The sequence below is a fragment of the Phocoena sinus genome, chromosome 13, assembly GCF_008692025.1.
Source record: "Phocoena sinus isolate mPhoSin1 chromosome 13, mPhoSin1.pri, whole genome shotgun sequence".
Taxonomy (NCBI): Eukaryota; Metazoa; Chordata; class Mammalia; order Artiodactyla; family Phocoenidae; genus Phocoena; species Phocoena sinus.
Window position 1 is genome coordinate 18,687,504 of NC_045775.1, and position 21,979 is coordinate 18,709,482.

Below are 21,979 nucleotides of genomic sequence, written 5' to 3' on the forward strand. Positions count from 1 at the left end.
TTGGACACAGTCTGATTTTTTTCATGTCTTGCCACCAAGCTTTGTTAGACAGAACTGTAGTATCATTTAGTGTATGGCCAATTTTGCTTTAGTACTTATTTTGTAAAACCCCTCTAAGTACTCATCTCTGTTTTATGCACCATAAAGTTTGTCACCCTGGCTGATGTTAAGAGGAATAACTCCTGGGGTTGTGTGACCTCTAGGGATTGTTCCCCTAATCCTTTCAGGTACTTCTTTGCCCAGTGTTTCTTTGGGTAGTTTCCCCACATGCATATAGTGTTCAGCATTCACCTGAAGACGCAAGGGGGACCCTCTACAGATCTAATTCTCTGCAGATCCCCAAAGCTCTTTCTCTGTATGACTTTCTTCCCTCTGGTACTGTGCTCTATGAACTGTAGCTACCCTGGCCTCCCCAGACTCCCAGCTCCCCTGCTCATTTCAGGGAGACAGGTGGATTCCACCTGATTTCCTCCTCTCTGTGCCGCAGTCTGGAAATTCTCTCCAGGCTCTAATGAGCTATTTTAAGGCTCACCTTGTGTTCTGTATCTCAGGGGCCACTGTCCTTCATAGCCTGATGTCCAGTGTCTTGAACTGTTGTTTAACTTTTTTTTTTTTTAAGGTAGGAGGATAAATCTGTTCTCTCTTATTCTATCTTCCTTCCTAACTTACTTTCTTCTCCTATTCCATTCTTTTATTTATCATTTCTAGGACTCCAGTTATCAACTTGTTGAACCTTTTGCTATTGTCTCATAAGTTGCTACAACTCTATTCATTTTCCAGTCTTTTTTCTTCCTGTTTCCCAGATTGGATAAATTCTAATGATTTGAATTCAAGTTCACTGACTCTTTTTATGTCATCTTCAATCTGCTGTTAAGCCCATTTAAGTTTGTTTGTTTTTTAAATTTAAGAACTGTATTTTCCACTTGGTTATTTTTCAGTCTCTATTTTTCTGCTGAGGTTTTCTATTCATTCATTATGAGCATATTTTCCTATAACTTCTTAAACATAGCTATAATAGTTGACCTAGAATCCTTGTCTGCTACTTCCAACATATGGGCCATCTCAGAGTTGATCTCCAGTTGATTGTATTTCTGTGTAAGGGTCACGTTTTCCTATTTGTCTAGTGATTTTGGACATTATGAGAGATACATTGTAAAGGGTCTGGATTCTGTTATGTTCCTCTGATTAATACTGAGTTTTTGTTTTAGCAGGCAGTTAACTTGCCTGAACACGAACTATGAACTTTGTCTCTCCTGCAGTTGGCAGCAGGTGAAATCACTGTTTAGTCTTTTTTAGCTTTAGCTGGGCTCCACGGAGTCTGCTTTGTGCTTATGTAGTTCAAGGGTCTGCCAGAGATTTGGTCTGCAGAATTTGTGGCATTCTGTCTATGGCTTACTCCTTTCAGGTATTTCTCCTCTTCATTTTCCTGCTGCTGTGGTTGCCCTGAACTCTGTCTTCTAATTATTGAATCTGTAAAACTGTGTATTTCTGTCTGCGTTTGAGCTACCTTGTTTAGCTATGACTGAGGCCTGCTGTTAGACAAAAGTCCATAAAGAACTGAAAACTTTTCCAGTGCTGTTCTGTTTTTCCAAGTGTTGACTACCCTTTAGTTTCTTCCTGCTCTGGGTCAGTCTCCAGTGTCTTCAGGTGGTGGTTTTAATATTTCAGTACTCATCTTGGTTTTGACAGCAGTAGATTTGCTAGGAATAGCAACTCTGTGAGGCAGAAAGAACAAAGAAAATGAATTTGGAGTTAGATACATTTGAGTTTGAATTCTGGGCTCAGTGCAGGATTTTCTAGGCTTCTGGTTGTTGCTTAACTCCCTTGAGCCTTAATTTCCTTGTGTGTTAATGGGGAGGGTTAGTTCTTAGATTTTTAGATTTTACTCATCTATTCTGGAAAACAAGGGTAGTGGAAGTGAAGACAATTCCAATGACAGTTAATTTGAGAATATTTTATTTTTGTGTAATTATGAGAGGATTTCAAAGGCCCATCCCAAATGTCCACTTTGGGACTCTTTTATTATTAATCATTTTTTCCATTGTGGAAAAATTATATCATAAAATTTACTCTTTTTAACTATTTTTAAGTGTGTAAGTCAGTGATGTTAATTACATTCACATGTATGCTAGAAATCAACCTCTTGCATTTTCTGACATGTTTAATTGTGGAAAATTTGTTATGAAAATGGAAAAATTTAATTTTATGAGCTATTTCCTGAAGATTGTGTTGCTTTAAAATACTGAAAATGTGGCTTGTTCATAAAAAGTATTAATATTTGATAGCTATAATGACTAAATGAATTCAAATAGAATTCATTCAGAGTAAATGAATTCAAATAGAGGCCTGATTGTATCACTTTATAGGATGTGAAAAAAGATGGGTTTTACCTACCATGTGTGTCTGGGCGAAGTCATTTGACCATATTGGGACTCAAAATGTCTGTGATCTGAGTTATTTTTTCCCTAGAATGAACTGTAGCTGAGAGCAGAAAGATTCAAATCCTCTTTAAAAAGTACTAATGATATGATTTGAAGTAGAAAAATTGGATTTATAGAGAACTTTCCAGGGATATGTATGTCACATAAAATATTATGAGTCAAAAAAAAAAATATTATGAGTCTAGGTAGTATTAATAATTTAATTTTCAAATATTTGATTTTCAAAATGTCATTCTGTCATTTTAGGCATTAGCTGAAGAAGATATTGATGCAGCTATTCAATCAATATTATACAGAGAAAATTATATAATTAAGGTAAGAATTGGCTGCAGAATGTGTCTCAAAAATTAAATTTTGTTTTTCCATTTCAGATGTAGTACATTGTCATTATAAAAATTTTAGGGGGCTTCCCTGGTGGCGCAGTGGTTGAGAGTCCGCCTGCTGATGCAGGGGACACGGGTTTGTGCCCTGGTCTGGGAGGATCCCACAAGCCGCGGAGCGGCTAGGCCCGTGAGCCATGGCCACTGTGCCTGCGCGTCCGGAGCCTATGCTCCACAACGGGAGAGGCCACAACAGTGAGAGGCCCGCGTACCGCCAAAAAAAAAAAAAAAATTTTAGAAAATATAGAAAACAATTAAAACACTCATTAGCCTTTAGGATTGAACTTAAAAGAGCTCTGAGATTGCTTTAATTTAGTTCCTCTCTTCCTATACTTTGTGAGGACTCTTTTATAGATACCTTATAAGAGTTTCCTCCTACTCACTTGTTCCTTCATGTTAGTGGGGCTTCTGTGGAGTCACTAGGTATTCTTATTTTTTTTTCTGGCTGTGCTGTGCGGCTTGTGGGATCTTAGTTCCTTGACCAGGGATTGAACTCGGCCCCTCGGCAGTGAAGGTGTGGAGTCCTAATGACTGGACCCCCAGGGAATTCCCTCCATAGAATATTCTTCTTCCTCATTCTGTGTCATTCCTTTTCTTCCTAGATAACTCTGTTCTTTAAGGCCCATCCCAAATGTCTACCAATTTGGAAATCTTTTAAAAAATTTAATTTTTCTATTGTAAAATATATATAACATAAAATTTGCTTTTTAACCATTTTTGAGTGTACAATTCAGTGACATTAATTACATTTATCTGTTGAGCAACCATAACCACTATGTATTTCTAAACCTTTTTCATCACCCCAACCAAAACTTTGTAGTCATTAAGTAGTAACTTCCCAGCTCTCCTTCTGCAAACCTCTGGTAACATCTAATTTATTTTCTGTCTCTATGAATTTGCCTATTCTAGACATTTCATATAAGTGGAATCCTACAATATTTATCCTTTTGTGTCTGTCATATTTCACTTAGCATATTGCTTTTAAGGTTCATCCATGTTGTAGCATGTGTCAGAACTTCACTCCTTTTTATGATTGTATAATATTCCATTATACGTATGTACCACATTTTGTTTATACCTTCATCTGTTGATGAACACTGGAGTTGTTTCCACCTTTTGGCTATTGTGAGTAATGATGCAGTGAACACTGGTATACTAGCATCTGTTTGAACCCCATATATCTCTTGCTACATGGTCCCTCCTCCTGTTGTTTTGTAGATTTGTTTTGTTGTCTGTCTTCTAGGGAGAGCAGGCATGTTGTCTAATTTATTCATGTATTCTTTGTTTCCAGTATTGTGTGTGTCACACAGAAGCCAACCAAATGATTTAATTAATGGATGATTTTGTGGGTTATTCTTATGAATATAAATTAAGTTTAAAATTTGGAACAAGAAAACTTTAAGATAATATATTTGTCTTTCCTATCACTGTTTACTAGGCACTAGGTAAGTATTTAAAGCATCATGACTTCTTAAATGCAAGAAAAAAAGAAATATTATATAAAAGATGGGTTGATCATGTGGCAGATCCTCTCCAGAAGAAAATTATAGAAAATGTTGCTTCACATAAGAAGATTAAAAAAAGGAGACAAGAGGAATTAGATGCTTTTTTAAAATACGTAAATAAAAAGGTACTAAGAGATCATTTATTACTTTTTTCAGTTGCTTTAAAAGCTATAGTTATCTTTATTTATAATCATGCAAACAGCCTGCCCTTCCCAATTCTGTATATATGTAATCTGTACTCCGTTATAGCACATACTATTCTTAAATCCAGGGCATGTGGAAAGGATGGAGGGAAAGGGTTAGGTCTGAATTTAAATGTGTACATTAGAATAATTTTTCTTTCTTTCTCCTATGTAATTGTTAATTTTATATACCAATTTTTAAAAATTGGACTCTAGGTTCAAGATATATGTTGTTTTGAATTTTTTGTTCTTTATTCTGGAACTTGATTATTTATAAAGCTATAAAATATTTCTGTTCTGGCATTTTTAAGAGCTCTGAGATGTTTGAATATTAAGTACGTAAAAACAAATTCCTGTATCTTTTAGTGTTCCAACATCCTTTATTAAAATCTTGCAAATTTTAAGTAGATTCCTTCTATCACTATAATATTTCTTACTTAAATACATTAAATTTAATTTCCAATTTGGTCTTCCCTTCCCTTTTGCATTTGTCATTGATGCCATTTCAAAGCATAAGAGTGGAACTGTGTGTTTGACTCTTGAGTCCTGTTATGCTCAAAATTAATTATGGACTGCTTGTTCTTATGTGTGGTTTTATTTCCTTCCTATAGGGAAATGCATTTATAGAGCATTATGATCCAAAAGAATATAATCCTTTTTACGTGAACAAAGAGGACCCGAATTTTCTGAAGGTAGATTTCTAATTTTAACTTTGGTATTATGTGGTTTGTTTTTTTGAGCAGTCCTAATATATAAGTAGTCCTTTAGTGATTTCCAACGAATGCAGTAAAATCTTAAGAATCATGTCCCGGGCTTCCCTGGTGGCGCAGTGGTTGAGAATCTGCCTGCCGATGCAGGGGACACGGGTTCGTGCCCCAGTTTGGGAAGATCCCACATGCCGTGGAGCGGCTGGACCCGTGAGCCATGGCCGCTGAGCCTGCGCGTCCGGAGCCTGTGCTCCGCAGCGGAAGAGGCCGCGACAGTGAGAGGCCCACGTACCGGAAAAAAAAAAAAAAAAAAAAAAAAAGAATCATTTCCCATCTCCATATCTTAGAAAGGAACAAAAAAGCCAAAGTCCAAAGTAAATTAAACCTCTGTAAAATTTGAAAATACTGTATAATAATTGGGTGATAGATAATGTTAAAAAATTTCAGACTTTTAAATTTGTTACAAAAGTAATATATTTTTATGATATACAAATGAGAAAATCAATTTTAAAATAAAGAATAAGAGACCACTCACAATTCCATTACCCAGAATGAACTCATGAACATTTTTCTGTATATTCTTCAGGACTTCTTTCTAATTATAAACCAACTATACTTCAATTAAAAAAAAAAAAAGACTTCTTTCTATGGGTAGGTATATGTACACATTTTTATTTAACAAGAATGGGATCATACCACACATTAGGTTTTAAAATCTTTTTTTCTCAGTAGTTTATGATTTGCTTTCTTTCTTTGTCAATAAATGTAAATATACAATTGTAATCAATACATGGTATTCTGTTATTAATAGCTAACTTGCATTGAGAGCTTAACCAAATGTTAAGATTTCTTTTCACTTTATTTCAGCATTCATTGCTAATTTATAAATAAGGCAAGTGAGGCACGGGTAGGTTAAGTTACTTGTCCAGGGTTACACAGCTGTAAGTAGCAGAGTACGGGTATGTTTCTAAACACATATACTATCTTGCTATACCATCTTTTTTTCTTTTTTAACATATTCCTTATTTTGAACCTCTAGATTGTTTTTGACCTGTTATTATAAATGACATTATGATGAACATCCCTGTAACTATTTATTTCTTAATTTTTTTCCATTGGATAAGTTGCTAGAAGTAGAATTGCTGGGTTAAAAATTATGCATGATTTTAATTCATATCACGAAATTGTCCTCCAGAATGATTATATAAATTTGTACCTCCTCCTGAGAATCTATTTTTTCCACACTTTTGCTAATAGTGGATATTATTAAAGAAAATAAAACAAAAAACCTACCTTGAATCATAGACATTTTAAACTGCTGGTAGTTGTAGGGCAAAGCAGGTCTTTTAAGTTTTTCCCCAAATTAGGGTGTGTGTATGTGCTATTGTCCCTATTTTTATAGGTCAGAGTTAAACTGAGAGTTTAGAGTTAGATCCTTAGACGTACTAACTAGTAGCATACCTGGTAAGGGTTAGAATTGGGATTTGAAATCAGATCTTTTTTATAAAATAAATTTATTTATTTATTTAATTTTTGGCTGTGTTGGGTCTTCGTTGCTGTGCGCGGGCTTTCTCTTGCTGCGGCAGGGGCTACTCTTCGGCGTGGTGCACGGGCTTCTCATTGCAGTGGCTTGTCTTGTCGCGAAGCACGGGCTCTAGGCATGCGGGCTTCAGTAGTTGTGGCTCGCGGGCTCCAGAGTGCAGGCTCAGTAGTTGTGGCACATGGGCTTGGTTGCTCCGCGGCATGTGGGATCTTCCCGGACCAGGGCTCGAACCTGTGTCCCCTGCATTGGCAGGCGGATTCTCAACCACTACACCACTAGGGAAGCCTGAAACCAGATCTTTTGTATACCAGAATTCCATTCTGTTCTTTCACCATGTTGCCGCTCTAAATGAAGCTGATAGGTGACCTCTTAAGGTAAGCTGAGCACTTTGAGGTTATAGCAGCAGTTCTCAAAGTGAGGTACATAGACCTTTGACAGCCCCAAAACCCTTCTAGGGGGTCCATTAGGCCAAAACTTTTCATAATAGTGCCAATTTTATTTGCCTTTTTCATTGTGTTGACATTTGCACTGATGGTACAAAAGCAGTGTTGGGTAAAACTGCTAGTACCTTAGAGCTACTTAAGTCAGTGTTACCAAATTATACTGGTACTGTACTCATATTCTTCACTGTCATGCACTCACAGTAAAAAAAAAAAAAAATTCAATTTCACTTAATGTCCTTGATCAAACAGTAAAAAAATTATTAATTTTATTAAGTCTTACTCCCCCCTTTTTTAATTGAAGTATAGTTGATTTACAATGTTAGTTCCTAGTGTTCAGCAAGGTGATTTGGTTTTTTAGTTTTTCAGATTCTTTTCCATTATAGTTTATTACAAGATATTGAATATAATTCTCTGTGCTATACAATAGGACCTTGTTGTTTATCTGTTTTACTCTATGTAGTAGTTTGTATCTGCTAATTCGAAACTCCTAATTCATTCCTCCCCTCCAAGTCTTGGTCTTTTCTACACATCTTTTTAATATTCTGTGATGAAATGGGAGGTATGCAAAGAGCATTTCTGCATACTGAAATACAGTATGATTGTTTGAATTGTGAGCTGAACTGGCTGATTTTTTTTCATGGAATATCATTTTTACTTGAAAGAATGACTTACAGACTATGTTTATTAAGTCTTGGGTGTTTGGTAGACATTTTCTGGAAAATTAATGAAATGAGTCTGTCACTTCAAAAAAAACAGCTGACAATATTTGTTGCCAGTGATAAAATGTGAACTTTCAAACAAAAATTTGAATTTTTGAAATACCATACTGACCATCATGTGTGACAGTGTTCCAATACTCAAAGACTTTACTGATGAGACTGGTGATGATATTAATGAATGTGATTATTGTATAATGAAATGTATTAACATTTGGAAGACCTCACATAACTCAGTGGTCTAATTTTCTCTAAACAACCAATTCATGATATGGATGAAAGATTCATTCAGAGTTCAAGTTCAAGATGGACCAATGGATTTTAATGTAGCAGAGTTTGAATAATTCATTGATATGGTTTCAGATTCTATATCATAACTGACCTTTAAGAAGCTGCCACTTGTTGAGTTTGGGTATAGTATTGATATCTAAAAAGAATATCCATAGTGATTTGAAAAGGCTATTAAAACAAGAGCTAACCATGCTTCTTTGGCTGAAGGGCCTTGTTAGGAGATATATTAGAGTGCTGCCATCTCTTTGTAATGTGTTAAATATATATAATAATTAGATTGCTGTTAGTTTGTAGATGCTGTAATCTTGATTATTCTGGCATAAGAGCTTGGCATGGATGCTTAGAATAGACTGAAAAAGAGCTGGAACCCAGTCCTCAAAGAAGTGTTTTTCTTGTAGGTTACCATCCCACCATTTCGTGACCCTTTGAAAAAGGCACAATATGACAAAGACGATGGAAAACGAATTCTTCTTCAGTGTGAGACTGGTACTTAGTTTCTAATTGTTATGTGGTTTCATAACCCAAGAGCAATGGGAGTTGCATTTAAGGATGCTAATTTAGGTTGCTCATCTTCCTACAGGCAGAATATTTACAATGAGAGAATTTAAAGAGGTTGAGAAGGCCAAACTGCATTCCAGATTTCCAGGAATTTCTAATTCAAGGCACTTTATGACTCCAAATGAGTGGCTTAAACTGCCTACAAAGTACATAGAGAGTGAATTTTGTAAAAGGAGCAGGTAATGGTTAGTATGATAGAAATTATGGAACCTCTTCGAATTTGAAAACTGTTTCTTGAGACAGTGATATATATTTTGTCATAATTATGATTTTTAAAAACTATTTCAATTTTCAATGAGAAGGCTACTGTAATTCTTGTCTTTGTTCCTCTGTATGTGATGTTTCTTTTCTTGGGTACTTTCAACATTTTCTCTTTGTCTTTGGTTTTCATTAGCTAGTCTATGATGTGTGTAGGTGTTTTTTCCCCTTTCTTTTTGTTTGATCCTACTTAGGGTTCACTGAGATTCTTGTATCTGTGGTTTGATGTATTTCATTATTTGGGGGGAAATTCTAGGCTGTTATCACTTCAGATATTTCTTATGCCCCATTCTTCCTGTGTGGTTTTTTAAAAAATTTATTGGAGTATAGTTGATTTAAAATGTTGTGTTAGGGCTTCCCTGGTGGCGCAGTGGTTGAGAGTCCGCCTGCCGTTGCAGGGGACACGGGTTCATGCCCTAGTCCAGGAAGATCCCACATGCCACAGAGCAGCTGGGCCCGTAAGCCATGGCCGCTGAGCCTGCGCGTCCGGAGCCTGTGCTCCGCAACGGGAGAGGCCACAGCAGTGAGAGGCCCGCGTACCGCAAAAAAAAAAAAAAAAGTTGTTAGTTTCTGCTGTGTAGCAAAGTGAATCAGTTATACATATATCCACTCTTCTTTTAGATTCTTTACTCATATAGGTTATTACAGAGTATTGAGAAGAGTTCCCTGTGCTATACAGTAGGTTCTTATTAGTTATCTATTTTATATATAGTAGTGTATATATGTCAATCCCAGTCTCCCAGTTTATCTCTCCCCCGTGTTTTTTTTAACTTAAGTATAGTTGATGTACAATATTATATAAGTTTTTCAGATGCACAGTGCAGTGATTCACAATTTTTAAAAGTTATACTCCATTTATAGTTATTATAAAATATTGGCTATACAAAAATATCCTTACAGCTTATTTATTTTATACATAGTAGTTTTTACCTCTTACTCCCCTACTCCTAACTTGCCCCTTCCCCTTTCCTCTCCCCACTGGTAACTACTAGTTTGTTCTCTGTATCTGTGAGTCTGTTCTTTTTGTTGTTGTTGTTATAGTTACTAGTTTGATTTATTTTTTAATTAATTAATTAATTTTATTTTTGGCTGTGTTGGGTCAGGTCTTCGTTGCTGCACGCAGGCTTTCTCTAGTTGCGGCGAGTGGGGGCTACTCTTCGTTGCGGTGCTTGGGCTTCTCATTGTAGTGGCTTCTCGTTGCAGAGCACAGGCTCTAGGTGCACGGGCTTCAGTAGTTGTGGCACGTGGGCTCAGTAGTTGTGGCTCGTGGACTCTAGAGTACAGGCTCCGTAGTTGTGGCGCATGGGCTTAGTTGCTCCGCAGCATGTGGGATCTTCTTGGACCAGGGCCTGAACCTGTGTCCCCTGCATTGGCAGGCGGATTCTTAACCACTGCGCCACCAAGGAAGCCCCTGTTTTATTTTTTAGATTCCACCTGTAAATGATATCATACCATATTTGTCTTTCTTTGTCTGACTTATTTCACTAAGCATAATACCCTCCAAATCCATGCATGTTGTTGGAAATGGCAAATTTTCATTCTTTTTTCAAGGCTGAGTAGTATTCCTTTGTGTGTGTGTGTGTGTGTGTGTGTGTGTGTGTGTGTGTGTGTGTGTGTATCACATCTTCTTTACTCATTGATCTGTTGACGGACACTTAGGTTGACTGTATATTTTGGCTATTGTAAATACTGCTGCTGTGAACATTGGGATGCTTTTGTTTTTTTCGGATACCCAGGAGTGGAAATGCTAGGTCATATGGTAGTTCTATTTTTAGTTCTATTCTTCTTTTTTTTTTTTCCTTTCTGAGGCTCCAGTTCTATGTCTGTTAGACCACTTGATATTGTCCCTTAGTTCTTAGATACTCTGTTTTTAATTATTTATGTATTTTTTCTTCTTGTATTTCAGTTGGACAGTTTCTACCCACCTATCTTTAAGTTCACTGAGTCTCTCCTCAGCTCTGTCCCATCTATTGATCACCATCAAATGAACCTTTCCTCAGCTTTGTCTTACATACTGAAGAGACGATCAGAGGAATTTTGCATTTCTGATGTGATGATTTTTATTTCTAGTATTTCCATTTGATTTTTTTCACATAGGTTTAATTTTTCCTAAAAATCCTCCATCTGCTCATTCATATTGTTCATCTTTCCACTAGACTCTTTAACATATTAATCATAGTTATTTTAAGTTCCTCATTTGAGAGTTCCAACTCAGGTTCATTCTGAATCTGGTTCTGTTGACTGCTTTATCTCTTGACAGTGGGATATTTTGTCTTGCTTTTTTTTGGCATGTCTTGTAAGTTTTAATTGAATGCTAGGCATTAGAGGTAGAATAGTACACAGTGAATATTTATGTCTAGAAATGAATATGCTTTTTCTTCTGTCAGGCATTAGCGTGGAGTATTGGGCTTACCTAGTCAGAAATTGAGCTGGGTTTAGGTATTATTATTGCTATTGTTACTTTCAGTGCATCACAGACTTCAGATGCCTCTAGTGGTGGGCTTTTGTTACCTTGTGCTTAGGGTAGGGGCTGGGGTACCTGAGGGGTTTTCTCAGGTGTTCCTGTGCCCTCCTCAGTTTTTGGCTGTCCCTGCAAGGCTGCATCACAGAGGTGGAGGGAGTGAAGTGTCTCCATGGTCTTGCTTCATCCCAGAAGTATTCTTTTTTTTAAAAATTTATTTTAATTAGTTAATTTATTTTTGGCTGTGTTGGGTCTTTGTTGCTGCGCGCGGGCCTTCTCTAGTTGGCAGCAGGTGGGGGCTACTCGTCGTCGTGATGCATGGGCTTCTCGTTACAGTGGCTTCTCTTGTTGCGGAGCATGGTCTCTAGAGTACAGGCTCAGTGGTTGTGGCACATGGGCTTAGTTGCTCCGCGGCATGTGGGATCTTCCCAGACCAGGGCTCGAACCTGCGTCCCCTGCATTGGCAGGTGCATTCTTAACCACTGCACCACCAGGGAAGCCCCCGCCAGAAATATTCTGCTGTTGCTTGTTGGTAGGCTCAAAGAGGGAGGTAAAGGAATGTTCTCTGTTTTCTTTATCGTAGCCTCAGTTTTAGGCAAGCCTTATATACTTGAGCCTCAGAAGTAGGGTTTTCTTAGAGTTCCTTTCTCTTCTCCCTGTAGCACCCAAACACTATCTTATGTCTGTGGTTGTTCTTGGATGGTAGTTTCCTGCCCCTCTTCCAATAGTAGCCTACCTCTGCTGGGTTTAAGTATAGGATTCTGGGCACAGGCAATTTCTTGCACCTCCTCCTGGGACATAGGGTTTTTACTCCTATCCCTATCTTAGTAACAATAGAGCCTTAAGTCTGTCCTGGATATAAGAGGTTTTCTCATCCCTCCTCCAGAGGTAGATAGAGTTTGCTTTTACTCCTCTCCCAAAAGCACTAGATCTTTGCTTATCACCCTGGGGGAAAAAGAGTTTGCTTCCCTTACGCCAGCAGCTTAATGCTTTGCTTTGTAAGGGGGAAGGATCCAGGAAAGTGGGAAGGGCACTTGTTTACCTAGCACTGTCAATCTCTTCCTGCATATCTTTGCCACTGATGGGGGTTTTCTCTGGTTTTCTGCTCTGTGCCCAGTCTTTCTTGTTAGCACCTGGTGCAGGCCCATGGAAAAGAGCTTGCTCATGAGTGTAAACACTTCTTGTATGAGGTCCCCAGCTATTCCAAAATGACATGCTAGCCCACACTTGGCCTTTAAGCATTCATTAAAGTTTTAGCTGATATCTTTTGTTTTTAATTATTAGGCTTTATTTTTAAGAGCAGTTTTAAGTTTATCAAAAATTTAAGCAGAAAGAGAATTTCTGTATATTCTGTCCTCCCCATTCCCCACTTTAGTTTCCTCTGTTAACATCTTGCATTAGTGTGGTACATCTGTTACATTTTGTGAACCAGTGTTGATTCATCCTTAAATGGAAGCAGAACTCTAATATTAAATTTTCTTATTTTTAAAAAAATTTGCTATAAATGGCACTGTAAATGTTAAATAAAACAGAAATAAACCTTAAGACAGAATTCTGAAAGAATGGGCTTTCTACTTTTTTTCATTGTCTTTGAGAATCATAAGCCTAACTCTAGTAGTTAGGTAGGGTCCACCCAAACCAGGAATCTGTTCATGACAGATTGAACTCAGGTTGTATGCGAAGGTGATGATATTGAGAATATTGATTTTATAGTGAGCTAATGATGGGCACATGGCAGGTTCCAATTGCAGTATTTATTTTCATCCTCAGGAAGGTTCTGGAGATGACTAATATGGTAAGGAAAATGTTTTCTTTGGATGATTTTCTGGATTTTTCTCTGTATATCACATTGCTCCACTCTCGTGGAGGCTAGTATGTTTGGGGAAGACTGGCTTATCTGAGCCCTTGTACTAAATATTAGTCTTTGTATATATCATATGTAAATATCTTATATATTAATACTTTTAATACCTCTTTCATATTTTCCATCACCTTTGGTAATTCCTTTGGATATATTTTTCCAGTTTACTATTCTCTTTTCACTGTGTTGAATATTAAAATTTTAATTTCTGAAATTTTCTCCCCTTACCCACCCCATATGCTTCTTCATTCCTGATAGGCTCTTCTTGTTTTCTAGTCTTGGTGATTGGATAATTTATTTCTTTAAACATTTTATATATTGCCATTCTACATTCTATATTTGATAATTCCAAATTCTGTATTTTGGGTGGATGCTAATAATTCTTTTGTTTTTCTCTGCTGATTCTCATTTATAATGGTTTGCTTTCTCGTATGCTTAGTGAATTTTATTTGTGAGTTCAGTTTATCTTTGGGTGTGCTATTGACCTAAATTGGGGAAACTTTTCTATCTACACAGATGATTTGCTTCTGTTTCTGCCTCTGCCAGTAGCTGGGATGCCATCAACCTGGGCCTAACCAGCTCCCTTCAAATGTCTAGGCTCAGTGTGGCAGTCTCAAGTGTAGTGTCCCCACCTTACAGCTGGCATAGACAGGGCTCAGTATTCTGTTAGCTCTGTTATTGGCATCTGCCCTCAGGGATTATTATCTGTTATTCCACCTACCCTTGCTGCCCACCATTATGGCCGTAAGTTCCCACACCTCTAGCGTCTACTACATTTGTGTGTGTGTTTTTTTCTTAAAGACCCCCTCCTTTTCTTGTAAGACTAGTGACACCTCAAAGGGTACATTCTATCCAGGGTCTAGTTGTTTGAAGTAAATGGATTCCCTCAAAGCAGTGAATTTCAAATTGTGAATTTCAAAATATACAGTAACAGCTTGAAAAGACTTACCAAGGTGTACGTAGGCATGGATAGTCTTAAGGGTCTCAACTTCCAGATTCTGAAGTCTATATGTACTCTTTCCAAAAGTTGATCTGCCTGAGAACAAGCCTGCATTCATATGACTTCTTATCCCACTTTTTAAAAGAGAGGCATATCTTTCAACCTGGTTATAAAAAATTTTAAGGTACCAAATAAAGGGACAAATAAAAATACTGGCTTTTGAGAGACTTCCTTTAATGATGAAGCAAGAAAACTTAACCAACAGGTCTTTCTGTATTTCCCTGTCATATATATTTTATTTTACTTTAATTAACTGATTAATTGATTGATTTAAAGGCATGCTACAGAATCAGGGTACTTGGTCTGTGTTGGGTTGCTTTGAATTTGGAGTAGCTAAAGCTGTATAATTTAGTGATGCTTCTTTTATTTTATTTAATTTATTTTTAAATTTAAAATATATATATATATATTTATTTTTGGCTGCGTTGGGTCTTCATTGCTGTGTGTGGACTTTCTCTAGTTGCTCAGTAGTTGTGACGCACAGGCTTAGTTGCTCTACAGCATGTGGGATCTTCCCAGACCAGGGCTCAAACCCGTGTCCTCTGCATCGTCAGGCAGATTCTTTTTTTTTTTTTTTTTTTTTTGCGGTATGCGGGCCTCTCACTGTTGTGGCCTCTCCCATTGTGGACGCGCAGGCTCAGCGGCCACGGCTCACGGGCCCAGCCGCTCCATGGCATGTGGGATCTTCCTGGACCGGGGCACGAACCCATGTCCCCTGCATCGGCAGGCGGACTCTCAACCACTGCGCCACCGGGGAAGCCCCGTCAGGCAGATTCTTAACCACTGCACCACCAGGGAAGTCCTGATGCTTCTTTTAAATATAGCTGGAATGTTTTCTGGTACTGTCAGAATTTCAAAATATAATAGCTATGATCCTCTAATAACAGTTTTTTGTGATTGCTTTCAGATTTGGTGTGTTTTATTTAATATGGTGGTTAAAATCTATCTTATCACATAGTATCCTAAAATTTTCATTGCTTGTAAGGCCAATACTCATTTTATCTTAATGAATATTTGATATTTTAAAAAATCTATTAAGATACAAACTTATTTAAACTTGCAATGAAAAATTGTAGGTATCACCTTTAAAATGTTCAAGGGGTTATGTGGTTTTTCAAAACTCTTTTAAGGAGTATATAAACAAAACTGCTTGAAGATCACTGCTTCAGAGCTGCTAGTCAGCCATTACTATATACAGTATATTTTTTGTTCATATATATACATATATATATATATCTTGTACTGTAATTACCTTGAGGATAGTAATTGAGTGGCATAAAGTGCTTGTTTCATGGACTAATGAAGTAATGAGCAGGGAGAGGGGGAGGCCAAAGACCCTGCTATATAAATCTAGGTCACTGGAAGATTGGAGATGCTATCAGCAGAAGATGGAACATAGGAGGAGCAGATACAGAAATGCAATTGATGAGTTCAGTTTTGTTCATACTGAGTTTTATATACTGGTAGTCCTTTCAAGTAAAGATGTATTACAGGTTGTTGGAAAAGTGAGGCAACAGCTCAAGAGAGAAGGGGATTTGAGGTTGGAGAACTAAATTAAAGAGTTGTTCACTTTGGAAATGAGAGTAAAAGCATAAGAATGGATTAGATAGGCTGAGGAGAGAATACTGGGAAAAAGAAAAATACTGAGATGAAAGGTTGTGCTATAAAGTTTAGGAGGTGGGAAGAAGAAAAGGAGACAGAAGAAGCAGTCTGTGATTTGCCACAGATATCAGGAGAGGAAAGGGTGACAAGAAGGATCAGGCACTATGCCAAATACAGAGAACTGAGAGGAAGCCATTGGATTCCTTGACTAAGGACATTCCTGTCCCTACTTTTAGTTTGCTCTGAGCAGAAGGAGAGGTAGTTGAGAAGTCTAATCCGATAATACTCTTCTCATCCAACCTTTTCATTATTGTTTGGTACCCTTAGTATTTACTCTCATCTCAAGGTTCTGCCCCAGGATAGCTTTGCCTAAGAATGTTCCTGCAGACAAATGGGGCACTGCATTAGTCCTTCTCAGATATATTAACACAGGAAATCCTTTTTTCCCTCTTGTTAGTAGTGCTTTATACCCTAATCTAAATGTTTGCCATACCGATTTCTTTTACTCAAAACATATTTCAAAATCCACATTCTCTAGGAAGATTCATTCTGACTAAATCAGGATCAGACTGATCCTTTCCATTAATTCTTTTTTTTTTTTTTTTTTTTTTTTGCGGTACGCGGGCCTCTCACTGTTGTGGCCTCTCCCGTTGCGGAGCCTCAGCGACCATGGCTCACGGGCCTAGCTGCTCTGCAGCATGTGGGATCTTCCTGGACCGGGGCATGAACCCGTGTCCCCTGCATCGGCAGGTGGGCTCTCAACCACTGCGCCACCAGAGAAGCCCTCCATTAATTCTTTGTGTGGCTATTTGCATGCTAGGTGTACTGGGTATGTTAGTTACGATAATGGCTCTTGGTTTCAGACAACTGAAGCCACCCCAGAAAAGGATTCATTTATTGAGGACTTAACACCGCTCATGAAATCATTGGGAGGTCTTAAGAAACAGGGCTGAATTTCAGAAATAACTCCCAAAATCACAGTGTAGAATTGGCTGGCCAAGGGATGTGTTGTTTCTACTGTGATCGGGAAACTGCTGAATCAGGAAGCTGCTGCTCCAGTGGTTGGCTTAGGACCCCACCAGCTCTGCTGTAATCTGTGCCAGCAAAATGGATGCTCCTCACAGGGCCAGTATCACCCTTCCAACCAACTCTTTTTTTAAGATTTATTTATTATTTATTTATTTAATTAATTTATTTTTGGCTACGTTGGGTCTTAGTTGCGGCACACAGGACCTTTCCTTGCAGCGCACCAGCTCTTCGTTGTGGTGCGTGGGCTTCTCTCTAGCTGTGGCCTGTGGGTTTTCTCTTCTCTAGTTGTGGCATGCTGGCTCCAGGGCGTGTGGGCTCTGTAGTTGTGGCGCGTGTGTTCCAGAGCACGTGGGCTCTGTAGTTTGCAGCACGTGGGCTCTAGTTGAGGTGCGCCAGCTCAGTAGTTGTAGCGTGTGGGCTTAGTTGCCCAGCGGCATGTGGGATCTTAGTTCCGTGAGCGGGGATCGAACTCGCGTCCCCTGAGTTGTAAGGTGGATTCTTTACCACTGGACTACCAGGGAAGTCCCCCAACCACCTCTTGACTGGGGCAAGACTAGAGGGGTCTAAGGCACCTGCCTGCCACCTTATGGCAAAGGAGACTGGGAAATGGGGTGTTTGGGTTCTTCCTTAGGAAAAGCATTTTACGTTTATGCTTGTAAATGACAATCTCTGGAGCTTCTTTTTACATTTAGAGTATAAGCTGTAGGATATAGGGAATACTTTAAACTTTGCCTAGCTGATTCTAGGGTTTCAGTAAATAGTAAACCAGTCTCTATCATAGTTTCAGCAATTCTGAAACACCCAAGAATGTACACCAGTTTGAAGTAATGATATTTTGGACAATATACGTAGCAGTCAATGTATAACAATGATTTCTGTATAAATGCAAGCTAGTATTGTTTTCAGGACATCCTCTCACACCTGTTATCTTATTAAAGGTTAAAAGTAAAAGTGAATTTTAACGAAAGTAGTTTTGACTTGAAACCCTCTGCAAAAACTCCTCATCTTCTGGAATCCCAGGAAGAAGAAAAAGCAGTTGTTTACAAGTAAGCCTATTATTCCATAGCTTTGTTCTTCTTTCATTTAACATGCTTGGCTGTGTTTTCATCCCCTGCCATCATTTTAAGTTGCTGGGGTCGGTGCCAAGGAATACACCAGACTCTTGTGGCTGGACATCAGGCATTTCCCACTGCTGGGAAAGGTGGCAACTTTCCTCAGCTTTTTCTGGTTTTAAAGAACAAACAGCTGACACATTCAGAAATAACAAGCATAGACATAGAAAAAAGTTAACAACTCATACTAAAGTTAAAGGTTAGGAGGTTTTTAATTGAATTGGAGTGGTAAAAATGGAATTTTGGACTAGTTCTGGTGGGTAGTAGCTGTTACAATATTGTACCCAGAGTGAAGAGAGGTTATAAGCAGAAAAGTGGTACATACTACTGTGTGTGTAACATGGCGAATCATCTCAATTTACTAGTTAATGGAATTAAAAGTAAGAGATTTCTCTCCATAGTTACATAACTGGTTAAGTATCTGATTAAAAGTAATGAGATCCATCAGACATTGTTTTCTTCGGGTTTTTTTACTTTTTTTTTGAATTTTATTTTATTGTTTTATACAGCAGGTTCTTATTAGTTATCTATTTTATATATATTACTGTATATATGTCAATCCCAATCTCCCAATTCATGCCCCCCTCCACGCACATACTTTCCCCCCTTGGTGTCCATATGTTTGCTCTCTACATCTGTGTCTCAATTTCTGCCTTGCAAACCTGTTCATCTGTACCATTTTTCTAGATTCCACATATATGTGTTAATATTCGATATTTGTTTTTCTCTTTCTGACTTCACTCTGTATGACAGACTCTAGGTCCATCCACGTCTCTACAAATGACCCAATTTTGTTCCTTTTTATGGTGGAGTAATATTCCATTGTGTATATGTACCACATCTTCTTTATCCATTCGTCTGTCAGTGGGCAGTTAGGTTGATTCCATGACCTGGCTATTATAAATAGTGTTTCAGTGAACATTGGGGTGCATATGTCCTTTTGAATTATGGTTTTCTCTGGTGTATGCCCCTCAGACATTGTTGAAGGGAATGTAAAATGGTGCAGCAACTTTGGAAAACAGTTTGTCAGTTTCTCAAAAAGTTAAACATTAAATTACCAAGTGACCAGCAATTTAACTCCTAGGTTTCTATCCAGGAGAAATGGAAATATATGGCCACATAAAGGCTTGTGTATGAGTGGGTGTACATGGCACCATTATTCATAATAGCCCAAAAGTGGAAACCACCCAGATGTTCATAAAATGGTGAATGGATAAACAAAATGTGGTGCATCCATACATGGAATATTATTTGGAAATTAAAAGGAAAAGAAGTACTTACACTTGCTATACAACACGGATGAACTTCAAAACTATTATACTCAGTGAAAGAATACAATCACAGTTTTTATTCTATTTATATTTAAGTGTAATGTTCAGCAAAAGCAAATCTATAGAGACAGGAAGTTGATTATTGGTTGCCTGGGGCTGGAGTTGGGAATGGAGAGTGACTGTAAGTGAGCATGAGGTTTTGGACTGATAGAAATGTTCTAAAACTAGATCATGGTGGTGGTTACACAACTCTGGAGATACACTAAAAATCATTGATTTGTGCATTTAAAATGGGTGAATTTTATGGTGCATAAATTATATCATAGTAAAACTTGATAATAATAAAAAAAAGAACCTAGCAAGGCAGAAGATAAGTGAGCTTACATGATGTTTAGGAGGTTGGCTTACAGTTAGTTCTCTGTTCCTAAAAAGCTCGAAAGTAAGCTGCAGTAGTTTCCCTGTCCTCATTCTGAATAAACTCAGAATTTGTTGAATAAATACAATGTGGCAGAAGCCAGAGGGCTCTTAGAGATGCTTGATTCTGACATGTCCAGCAGAGAGAACAACTGGTTGCCTCATGAGGGTCTTTTTAGTGATTTAAAGTAGAAACAGATAACTGTTAGAGATGGTGCTCGCCATTGTGGACTTCTCAGTGTTTTTGAGGTGTGGTTTAACACTTTGCTGCTTTTTTGAATGGGAGCTGAAGTTGAGGGATAATAGGAAGTATTGAAATTAAGCTCTATTCACTTGGTAGCTGAAATCCTTAAAAGATGGAATGCTTTAGCATCACTCTTTTCTGTTAGGCTCCAAAAGAGTAATAAGTTCCTCTGCAATCTGTAACTGCCATGGTCTCATACATATTTGTATGAGTCAGGTTTTAGGATAATAAACATCTTAATCCTATTTAATTTTTATATATTGTATAAAAGGAGAGGTTTTGTCCTTTAATGTCTTTTATAGCAGAGTGTGACTCAGATATGAAGGAGAATATTGCATTGTTGGAGTACCTAGGGACTTAAACTAGAGGCTTAAACTCATGAGCTCCCCCTGGAGAAAGGAGGAAGATTATATTTTCTTCCATGAATTAGGGAAGCATACCAATTACAGCATCGAGGTGGAAGAGGCATGTTTGTCTTTTGTAGAGTTAGACCTTCCCATGGAAGCCACAGTGGACACCTCTGTGAGGGGGTCATATATGCCAGAGAACCCTCACTCAGCTGTTTGATTAAGCAGCAATGAAATTTCAGATGAAAATATTACTAGAGCAAGGTAATGCTATTTATTTGGGTTTATTTTTCATAAAAATGTGTAAATTCATATAGAACTCATCAGCTTCAAATTTAAATAAAATATTAAATGCTACAATTGAGTTGATAGGAGAATTTTTTCCTTTCTGGTTCCTCCCTCTGGAAACACAGGGTCATCCTTTCTGGAAAAAGAACCTCTATGTTATCAGGAAGGATAGAATCCAAGTCCCAAAGAGGCACTTTTCTTCCTTGAACTTTCTTGAGCTAGGAGGCAGACAAGGATGAGGACCAGGATGCGGTGAGAGCTGGTGTAGTTCCATCTTGTAATACACAAGGCAGCAATTGCTGATACCAAAATCTGAGCTGCTGGGAACAACTTCTCTGTATGGCAGTCTTCCCGGAAGACAGGAGGCAGTGGGCCACCCTCCCTACCCTCTCCCCCTGCCAAAAGGGAGTGAGTAGAAGAAACTGAGGCAGGTTTCCTTGGTTCAGAGGGAATGAAGAGTTGCCCCTGGCAGCTGTGCAATAGAGGTGTCCTCTAGAAGGTGGACTGTAGGATTTCCCTAGCTCCCTCTCCTGATTTTGCCCTTCTTCCATTCCTCCACCATCTCTACCATCTCTCTACCACATTTACCAGTTACCACACCCAAGCCAGGCCCCAAATTTTGTTCCCCTTAATTTAGCCAAGAAAGGCAAAAATTTTCAAAAGGACCATATACTGAGTTAAAGTAGTAAAGTTTAAAAAGTAAAAGTCCCCAAATGTAAAATGTATAGGAATGTAGTTGTTCACAGAGCACAGATTTCTCATCCTAAGGTGACCCTGGTTAAACTTGGTGCCATTTGACTTGTCTAGGCTAGCCTACTGCTTCCCAGTCTAGGGGCCACTTCCCTTCAGTTCTCTTCTCTACACCCTGTGTCCCGAGTCTCTGAAGTGTAGCTTCTGTTAGGAGTGGATTTGAAGGAGAAGTCACAGCCTATCCTCCCCATCTCCCAGTTAGAAATCAATAGGGAAATGATTCGTTTGTCTGAGTCTACAGTCAATCGATCATACTTCTTTTCTGACTCTGTTTCCCCACTCCTAAAGGGTAAGGGGGCTACTTTTTTTTAACTCACGGTAAATGTATTAAGATTTAATTTTGTGGTTTCACTCCTTTTACTGTCATGTTTTAGTATCCTCCCATGTGCTTGCTTGCTTTCTTCCTCAAATTTTAACAGGAACCTTCTCTGAACCAGGCAGTGTTTGAAAGGCTGGAGACTAGAGGTAAACAAAACAGATAAATCTCTGATCTCAAGGAGCTCACATTTTGATGGGAAACAGACAATAAACAGGCAAATATATATCACTTGAGCTAGTAATTGCAATGAGGAAAAT

The 21,979-nt window shown here is 38.2% G+C and overlaps 1 protein-coding gene across 2 annotated transcripts in view; it reads left to right on the plus strand.

Annotated features, from left to right (window-relative positions):
* The window catches only part of FAM228B (family with sequence similarity 228 member B), a 35,335-nt gene that overhangs the window by 11,482 nt on the left and 1,874 nt on the right, over positions 1-21,979 (plus strand). Inside the window, exons 3-8 of one of the 2 annotated variants that reach the window (XM_032652406.1) lie at positions 2,688-2,756; positions 4,260-4,451; positions 5,120-5,200; positions 8,607-8,694; positions 8,789-8,945; positions 17,916-18,023. In XM_032652406.1, the coding sequence (XP_032508297.1) occupies positions 2,688-2,756; positions 4,260-4,451; positions 5,120-5,200; positions 8,607-8,694; positions 8,789-8,945; positions 17,916-18,023 (695 nt within the window). Of the gene's footprint in view, positions 1-2,687; positions 2,757-4,259; positions 4,452-5,119; positions 5,201-8,606; positions 8,695-8,788; positions 8,950-17,915; positions 18,024-21,979 lie in introns of those variants that run through there. The other variant, XM_032652407.1, reaches the window with a different exon arrangement.